The 10,000-nt window shown below is 49.8% G+C and overlaps 1 protein-coding gene across 1 annotated transcript in view; it reads right to left on the bottom strand.

Moving 5' to 3' along the window:
* Window positions 1-410: 410 nt before the first annotated feature.
* LOC133446919 (insulin-like growth factor-binding protein 4) overlaps window positions 411-10,000 on the bottom strand; it is a 52,096-nt gene continuing 42,506 nt past the window's right edge. Inside the window, exons 3-4 of the mRNA XM_061725177.1 lie at window positions 6,926-7,051; window positions 411-1,532 (exon numbers count right to left, since the gene is read on the bottom strand). Of these exons, the coding sequence (XP_061581161.1) occupies window positions 1,392-1,532; window positions 6,926-7,051 (267 nt within the window). The 3' untranslated portion in view covers window positions 411-1,391. The remainder of the gene's footprint in view (window positions 1,533-6,925; window positions 7,052-10,000) is intronic.

Raw genomic sequence — 10,000 nt, 5'->3', positions numbered from 1 at the left:
TTAACATTTTTTAAGTAACAAAATAACATATTTGAGCCATTTTTCAGTTATTTTATTGTCCGAAAAATGGTTCAAATGTTATTTTATTGTCTGAAAAATGGTTCAAATATGTTAATTTCTTATTTGAAAAATTTAAAATATGTTTTGTTGATGAGAAAATATGTTTCTCTATGTTTCTTATTTTTGTGAGGGGGATATATATTGTTTTTGGCACTACCTTGTTCTCTATAGCTGATATAACATGAATTACTCCTATGTGGGATCAATAAAGTTCTTATTTTTGCCATCTGAGAAAATTAAATATATTATATTTGGTGCCTAACTGTTTCCCAAGTATATTAGTGCGTTTGTGAATGAATAAATGAGACGTAAAACGTGCATTTCTTTGTAGAAAGGCGCTTTATGAAAATAAGTCAATTTACTTGTATTTTTACAGCGCAATCTTGCCACATCCAATATGGCGGCGACGTTGACGTACGGCTCAGCGCCCGATGGGGCGTCTACGTATAAATGTCTATGGTTTTGCCCCCAAGATTGTTTTCAGTCTCTACTCAGATAACAATCGGCGTATGCTGCTGTTCTGAAGCTAAGCTAAGGCTAAAACCAGCAGGTGGTTCAGGTTCGTCTGGAACCGAAAGAGAAGCATGTGCTAAGCTAAGCTAAGCTAAGAGCAGCGACCGCCGGGGGCGAGACGCTGAGCCGTCTTGAGTGCAAAGCAAACGTGGGGGTTTTTACATGTTTATAACACTGAAGGTACAAAAGGAAGCGTCCCGTAGCTAGGTGCTCCTCCGTCCGCCGGCCTGCAGGCCAGAGCCTGTAGAGCTCGGCTCGTTTTTGGTTTTTCTCGTTGGGTTTTTTGGCACAGTTAGCACCTCTGCGGCTCCGCGTTGCCGCCACTCGGGAGTCCTGCCGGATAAACCGGGTCTGCGGGGCCGAGGCTAGACCTGGTCTGGGCCCCGACCTGGTCTGGGCACCGGTCCGTGCCCCTGGCGCCCCGGGAAGGGGGGCGGGGGCAGCGGTGGCTTATCGTCTCCACCCCCGCCTTTACTGCCGCTCCACTCCCGGTGCCGGACTAGACTTTGAGTCTGAAGGCGGTTTATGGTCGGCGAGATAAGAGCGGTGGCGTTAGCATTGATGCTAGCTCTCGTGGCTAAACCGAAGAAGTAAAGGCGGGAAGGATCCACAGGCCGACGCACAAACATCACAACTACAACAACAGAGCAGAAGAAGAAGGTTCCTGGGGCGCCGCCGTCCTCGGCCCAACGGCCCCTCGGACCCGCCGTTCAAGCACCAGTAGAGTCCAGCGGGTCCAGAACCCCCCCAGGGTGGGGGCCCCGCTGCCCCCCCTCAGTCCCGCAGCGTGGGGGCCCCGCTGCCCCCCCCGTCCCCCCTCAGTCCCGCAGGGTGGTGCTGGTCAGCAGCTGGTGGCAGTCCAGGTCCCCGCGCAGCTCCAGGGGCCCCGGCAGCCGCAGGCCCGTCTTGGGGTCCACGCACCAGCACTTCCCCCGCTGGCCGTCGCGGGCCGGGTGGCACTGCAGACACGGAGGAAAGAGTTAGTGGACCTGGACCTGGACCTGGACCTGGACCCGGACCCCAGCGGTGGGTACAGGGACCTGACTCTAGTGGTGGGCCGCAGGGTTATAATAGTTTTGAATTTTTCATTTTAGTTTAGTTTTACTTCGTTTTGACTTTTTCTCCTTCAATTCACTTAGTTTTAATTTGTTTTTAGTGTGGGTTTGCTAGTTTTTATTAGTTTTTATATTTTCAAAAATGCTTAGTTTTAGTTTAATTTTAGTTTTGACGTCACGGACCGTGAGGCGTTCAGGTGCCGTAGCTGCCAGTTGAAAATAAACGGCCACAGCGGAGGCTTATATTGACAGGGACGAAAACGGAGGAAATTATATCTATAATTTTAGTTCGTTTTAGTTTGTTTTCTAAACACGCAATATAGTTGCAGTTAGTTATCGTTTTTTGTCTTTTAATTTTCGTTTTTATTTAGTTCAGTTAACGAAATGGTTTTTTCAATTTTAGTTTTCGTTATTTCGTTCGTTTTCGTGAACGATACTAACTCTGGTGGGCCGAAGGACTGCAAGTCTGGATCCAGACCCAGTCACTAGTGTCACTAGTGTAAAGCCTGGGATATACTGGGATATACTTGCTGTTGGTGCTTGCGTTCTTGTCCGTTCACGCCCGTTCGCGTGCACCACCAACGGCAACGTTGGTGGTGCACGCGAGGAGAGCGCGTCGTACCGGCGGTAATTAAATATTTAGTAGTAGCAGTAGTAGCAGTTCCAATTCAATTCAATTTAATTTTATTTATATAGCAGGGACCGCAGGCAGGTGGAAGCAGCAGCGGGATGACCGGGGGTGGGGACCGCAGGCCAGCACACAGCTCCCGAAGCTCCGGCCCAATCAGCAAGTCCCAGGTTGGGGTTCAGGGTCGGGGAAGGGTTGAAAAGGGGCAGGGCCAGGGAGAGGAGTCTTGAGGGACAAACCTCTCCCCCGCCTGACCGGGCCGTTACCCTGACCGGGCCGTTACCCTGACCGTTACCCTGACCGGGCCGTCACCCTGACCGTTACCCTGACCGGGCCGTTACCCTGCCCCTCTCACTCCCACGCTGCAGGATCCGGTGTTGTGCATTCAGAGATGCTCTTCGCCACCAGCAGAGGATGCTGCACCATGTACAAAAGAGAAAAAAGGGGGGCCAGAACAAGAAACTACAGGAACGATGGACAAAAATGATAACTATGAGATACTTATAATAAATAAAAATGGAAATGGAGAAGAGAGAAAGGGACATGATGTGTATATCTCAGGCTTTAGTGGACCTGGACCCAGACCCTAGTGGTGGGTTGAGGGTCCCAGACCCTTGCAGAGTCTGGATCCAGGTGCCGGGTCTAGGGGGTCTGGGGGTCTGGGGGGTTTGGGATGGGGGGGGGGGGGGGGGGGGTTCTTTCTTCTGGCTTCATTCTGGGTAAATAAATGATGTTAAAGTTACCAGAAGCAGAAAGAACCTGAAGGTGTTGGTGATGAAACCTTCGTCCAGCGTCTCGTGTGAGCGGAGTGGCTCCGTCTCCACGAGGTGAAGGTTCCAGTTAAGGATCCAGTTAAGGATCTGGAGCAGCCGGGCCTTGAATCGGTTCCCAGTCGTCCCTAATGACCCGACGGCTTTCATCACCGTGTTCTTTTACTTTCAGTTAAACAGTAAACAGATGCGGCTGCAGCAGCAGCAGCTGAAGCCACGTTACACAACCGCCGGCACGGGATTACGGCACCGCCCTCCCGGAGCGGGTCGGCCGGTTCAGACCGGGTCGGTCGGTTCAGACCGGGGTCGGTTCAGACCGGGACAGGTCGGTTCAGACCGGGTCGGCCGGTTCAGACCGGGTCGGTGGGTTCAGACCGGGGTCGGTTCAGACCGGGACAGGTCGGTTCAGACCGAGGTCGGTCAGTTCAGACCGGGTCAGGTCGGTTCAGACCGGGTCGGTCGGTTCAGACCGGGTCGGTCGGTTCAGACCGGGGTCGGTCGGTTCAGACCGGGGTCGGTCGGTTCAGACCGGGTCGGTCGGTTCAGACCGGGTCGGTCGGTTCAGACCGGGTCAGGTCGGTTCAGACCGGGTCGGTCGGTTCAGACCGGGTTGGTCGGGTCGGTCCAGGGTCGGTCGGTCGGGTCGGTCTTATCTCCGGGTTTTATGTCCCCTGGTTCCTCCAATCTTATCTCTACGTTTGCTGAGTCATCGACCGCAGGAGAGGAGAGGAGAGGAGAGAGGGAAGAAGGAAAGAGAGGAAGAAGGGTCTCACTGCTCCCGTTCATTAGGGCTGGGTATCGATTCAAATATCAAGAATCGATTCGATTCTGATTCTTAAGATTCAGAATCGATTATCACGATCCGATTCGATCCGATATTGATTTGGGTTAGTGTTATTAAAACTGTTTTTTGAGCTGTTGCATGAATGATATGACTGTAGTTCTGCAACATATTAATACTAGTATTATATTGAGATTCAACAGCAAGTATTGCAGCTAATGATGCTGTAAGGACCAATCAGCTCCCAGAATGTCACTTTTATTTTTCCCCATTTATGAGAATTTGGTTTTTAACATTTATGCAAATGTAACCCCAAGTCAGTAAATAAAGCAAAGAAATATAGACAATTTATGGAACTATAACTGAAAACTTTAATGTTTTCATACCTTTAAACATATTTAAAGGCAAAAACATGGCACCAGTTATTCTCGTGTCCAACAAAATATTCCTTTTTTGGGGATAAACAAAAAAGTACCAAAAGTTGTAATGATGGAAAAAAAAAAAAATCATTTTTTTTTTTTTTTTAAATCGATCTTTAGACATATGAATCGATTTTTAGGAATTAACATGAGAGTCGATTTAAAATCGGAGAATCGATTTTTTTCAACACAGGCCTACCGTTCAAGTCTAAAATTCTAGAAAGAGCCGTCTTCAGCCAGGGCTCACAGTTCCTTCAGGATAGCAAATGATCCTCCTCACCCACTCTGCAGAGTTTAACAGACTTCCCTCAGGTAGACGGTACCGTGCACCAAAGGCTAACCGGAACTTATTTAAAAACTCATTCATTCCCAACGCCATTAAGGCTCTGAATGAGGGCACGTCTCGGTAGACGTGTCTTTTACGCACATGCCCTTGTTGTTCGTCCTTTCTTGCCACTAAGATGTTTTGCGTGTACATTTTAAAGTGTTTGCTGCTGTGTCATGTTACTGTTGTTTTTGTATTATGAGACAAAAGACAAATCTCCACTTGTGGACAAATAAACCACAAACCAACTACCACCTCTATGCTGATGACACCCAGCTCTTCCTCTCCTACCACCTCTATACTGATGACACCCAGCTCTTCCTCTCCTACCACCTCTATGCTGATGACACCCAGCTCTCCTTCTCCTACCACCTCTATGCCGATGACACCCAGCTCTTCCTCTCCTACCACCTCTATGCTGATGACACCCAGCTCTTCCTCTCCTTCTCCTACCTCCTCTATGCTGATGACACCCAGCTCTTCCTCTCCTACCACCTCTATGCTGATGACACCCAGCTCTTCCTCTCCTTCTCCTACCACCTCTATGCTGATAACAACCAGCTCTTCCTCTCCTTCTCCTACCACCTCTATGCTGATGACACCCAGCTCTTTCTCTCCTACCTCCTCTATACTGATGACACCCAGCTCTTCCTCTCCTACCACCTCTATGCTGATGACACCCAGCTCTTCCTCTCCTTCTCCTACCTCCTCTATGCTGATGACACCCAGCTCTTCCTCTCCTACCACCTCTATGCTGATGACACCCAGCTCTTCCTCTCCTACCTCCTCTATGCTGATGACACCCAGCTCTTCCTCTCCTACCACCTCTATGCTGATGACACCCAGCTCTTCCTCTCCTACCACCTCTATGCTGATGACACCCAGCTCTTCCTCTCCTTCTCCTACCACCTCTATGCTGATGACACCCAGCTCTTCCTCTCCTTCTCCTACCACCTCTATGCTGATGACACCCAGCTCTTCCTCTCCTACCACCTCTATGCTGATGACACCCAGCTCTTCCTCTCCTACCACCTCTATGCTGATGACACCCAGCTCTTCCTCTCCTACCACCTCTATGCTGATGACACCCAGCTCTTCCTCTCCTACCACCTCTATGCTGATGACACCCAGCTCTTCCTCTCCTTCTCCTACCACCTCTATGCTGATGACACCCAGCTCTTCCTCTCCTTCTCCTACCACCTCTATGCTGATAACAACCAGCTCTTCCTCTCCTTCTCCTACCACCTCTATGCTGATGACACCCAGCTCTTTCTCTCCTACCTCCTCTATACTGATGACACCCAGCTCTTCCTCTCCTTCTCCTACCTCCTCTATGCTGATGACACCCAGCTCTTCCTCTCCTTCTCCTACCACCTCTATGCTGATGACACCCAGCTCTTCCTCTCCTTCTCCTACCACCTCTATGCTGATGACACCCAGCTCTTCCTCTCCTACCACCTCTATGCTGATGACACCCAGCTCTTCCTCTCCTTCTCCTACCACCTCTATGCTGATGACACCCAGCTCTTCCTCTCCTTCTCCTACCACCTCTATGCTGATGACACCCAGCTCTTCCTCTTCCTCTCCTACCACCTCTATGCTGATGACACCCAGCTCTTCCTCTTCCTCTCCTACCACCTCTATGCTGATGACACCCAGCTCTTCCTCTCCTACCACCTCTATGCTAATGACACCCAGCTCTTCCTCTCCTTCTCCTACCACCTCTATGCTGATGACACCCAGCTCTTCCTCTCCTTCTCCTACCACCTCTATGCTGATGACACCCAGCTCTTCCTCTCCTTCTCCTACCACCTCTATGCTGATGACACCCAGCTCTTCCTCTCCTTCTCCTACCACCTCTATGCTGATGACACCCAGCTCTTCCTCTCCTACCACCTCTATGCTTTCTTTCTTTCTTTCTTTCTTTCTTTCTTTCTTTCTTTCTTTCTTTCCGGCTAATTTCCTTCCTTCCTTCCTTCCTTCCTTCCTTCCTTCCTTCCTTCCTTCCTTCCTTCCTTCCTTCCTTCCTTCCTTCCTTCCTTCCTTCCTTCCTTCCTTCCTTCCTTCCTTCCTTCCTTCCTTCCTTGCTTCCTTCCTTCCTTCCTTCCTTCCTTCACGTACGTTGTGTGTGGATTTAACACAGAACCATAAATCAGTTTTACACAAAAACGTCATTAACGGGAATTTATCATTTTTACCGTGAGATACAAATTCTTACCGTGGGGAATTTTTTTGCCGGTTTATCGTGAACGGTAAAATATCACCCATTCCTAGTCGGGGGTCAGGGGTCAGGGGTTGGAGGTCAGGGGTTCAAGGGTCAGAGGTCAGGGGTCAGGGGTCGGGGTTCAGGGATCAGGGGTCGGGGGTCACCCACCTGTTTGGGGTGGAAGTCTCCGCTCCGGTCACAGTTGGGGATGGGGATGGTGAAGAGGTCGTCGTGGGTTCGGGAGTTCGATGCCAGACGATCCAGAGCTCTCTGGAGCTCAGCTCTGCACGGGGCCTGGGGGGACAGGGGGGACACGGGGGGGGACAGGGGGACACGGGGGGACACGGGGGGGACGGGGGGGACACGGAGGGGCCGGGGGGAAGTATAGGGGGGACGGGGGGGGACAAAGGGGGACACGGGGGGGACGGGGGGAAGGATAGGGGGGACGGGGGGGACATGGGGGACACGGGGGGGACAAGAGACCTGATCAGGACCAGCAGCAGACTGAACCCAGCCAGAGGACATGTGGACAATACCAAGTACCCCCATGATCCAGCACCAGGAACCAGGATGGGTGAGGTAGCCCAGACTAAATGTAGCATTTTCTGCAGCGATATTGCTGCAATAAAGCATTTGAAATACACTTTAAATATTCTTGTTTTGCTAGTATCATTCCGCTTGAAATTATGGGAAAATGCATAATTTAGTGTTGAATAAGGTGCCAGGCATGTGCATCCTCTGATCTGAGGTGCAGCGTAGTCATCCTGTTCTAGAACCGGCCCTGAACCATCCAGCGAAGGTTCTTTCAGCAGCAGGAACTCTCAGTAGATGGTTCCTTCAGGAACCATCCAACAAAGGTTCCTTCAGCAGCAGGAACTAACGTCGTTAGTCGTGATGTTCCCGCCGGGGGAGAGACCGGGCAGATGACGGTTGGTTGTCATGGAGATCCGGAGGTCCTGATGTAACATCGTCACGGTTACGAGTCTTACATCTACACCGTGTTAACGAGCTGGAGGTCGTTAGCGCTGCCGGGAACCGTTTCCATGACACTTTTACGATAATCCGGATCACCGACTCCCGGGAACCTGGAGGTTTGGATGTTTGGTTTCCATGACGACGGTTGAAACACGACTGACGTCCCGGAGGGAAACGTAGAAAACCTAAAAATAGATCCGGTTGTAACGAGGGTTTACCGTCGTCATGGTTACGGCCGACAACATCCCGGATCAACACCGTTCCTGCGCCGCAGGAGAAGATTACTCTCTTTACTTTAATTACTTTACTTTGGAAAGATCATTTAGATTATTATTAACTATTATTTACTACCAAAGAGTGGATTTAAAGTTCCACCTTCACGTCTGGTACCTGGAGTCAGTAGTACTAGTACCTCAGGTACCTGGAATCAGTAGTACTAGTACCTCAGGTACCTGGAATCAGTAGTACTAGTACCTCTGGTACCTGGAGTCAGTAGTACTAGTACCTCTGATACCTCTGGTACCTGGAATCAGTAGTACTAGTACCTCTGGTACCTGGAATCAGTGGTACTAGTACCTCTGGTACCTCAGATACCTGGAATCAGTGGTACTAGTACCTCTGGTACCTCTGGTACCTGGAATCAGTGGTACTAGTACCTCTGGTACCTCTGGTACCTGGAATCAGTGGTACTAGTACCTCTGGTACCTCTGGTACCTGGAATCAGTGGTACTAGTACCTCTGGTACCTCTGGTACCTGGAATCAGTAGTACTAGTACCTCTGGTACCTCAGGTACCTGGAATCAGTAGTACTAGTACCTCTGGTACCTGGAATCAGTAGTACTAGTACCTCTGGTACCTGGAATCAGTAGTACTAGTACCTCTGGTACCTGGAATCAGTGGTACTAGTACCTCTGGTACCTCTGGTACCTGGAATCAGTGGTACTAGTACCTCTGGTACCTCTGGTACCTGGAATCAGTAGTACTAGTACCTCTGGTACCTGGAATCAGTGGTACTAGTACCTCTGGTACCTCTGGTACCTGGAATCAGTGGTACTAGTACCTCTGGTACCTCTGGTACCTGGAATCAGTAGTACTAGTACCTCTGGTACCTGGAATCAGTGGTACTAGTACCTCTGGTACCTCTGGTACCTGGAATCAGTGGTACTAGTACCTCTGGTACCTCTGGTACCTGGAATCAGTGGTACTAGTACCTCTGGTACCTCTGGTACCTGGAATCAGTAGTACTAGTACCTCTGGTACCTCAGATACCTGGAATCAGTAGTACTAGTACCTCTGGTACCTGGAATCAGTAGTACTAGTACCTCTGGTACCTGGAATCAGTGGTACTAGTACCTCTGGTACCTCTGGTACCTGGAATCAGTAGTACTAGTACCTCTGGTACCTCAGATACCTGGAATCAGTAGTACTAGTACCTCTGGTACCTCTGGTACCTGGAATCAGTAGTACTAGTACCTCTGGTACCTCAGATACCTGGAATCAGTAGTACTAGTACCTCTGGTACCTCAGATACCTGGAATCAGTGGTACTAGTACCTCTGGTACCTCTGGTACCTGGAATCAGTGGTACTAGTACCTCTGGTACCTGGAATCAGTAGTACTAGTACCTCTGGTACCTCAGATACCTGGAATCAGTAGTACTAGTACCTCTGGTACCTCAGATACCTGGAATCAGTAGTACTAGTACCTCTGGTACCTCTGGTACCTGGAATCAGTAGTACTAGTACCTCTGGTACCTCAGATACCTGGAATCAGTAGTACTAGTACCTCTGGTACCTCAGATACCTGGAATCAGTGGTACTAGTACCTCTGGTACCTCTGGTACCTGGAATCAGTGGTACTAGTACCTCTGGTACCTGGAATCAGTAGTACTAGTACCTCTGGTACCTCTGGTACCTGGAATCAGTGGTACTAGTACCTCTGGTACCTGGAATCAGTGGTACTAGTACCTCTGGTACCTCTGGTACCTGGAATCAGTAGTACTAGTACCTCTGGTACCTCAGATACCTGGAATCAGTAGTACTAGTACCTCAGGTACCTGGAATCAGTAGTACTAGTACCTCTGGTACCTGGAATCAGTAGTACTAGTACCTCTGGTACCTGGAATCAGTAGTACTAGTACCTCTGGTACCTGGAATCAGTAGTACTAGTATCTCTGGTACCTCTGGTACCTGGAATCAGTAGTACTAGTACCTCAGGTACCTGGAATCAGTAGTACTAGTACCTCTGGTACCTCAGGTACCTGGAATCA

Source organism: Cololabis saira, chromosome 1 (genome assembly GCF_033807715.1).
Source record: "Cololabis saira isolate AMF1-May2022 chromosome 1, fColSai1.1, whole genome shotgun sequence".
NCBI lineage: Eukaryota > Metazoa > Chordata > Actinopteri > Beloniformes > Belonidae > Cololabis > Cololabis saira.
This window is presented reverse-complemented; position numbering and strand designations above follow the sequence as displayed.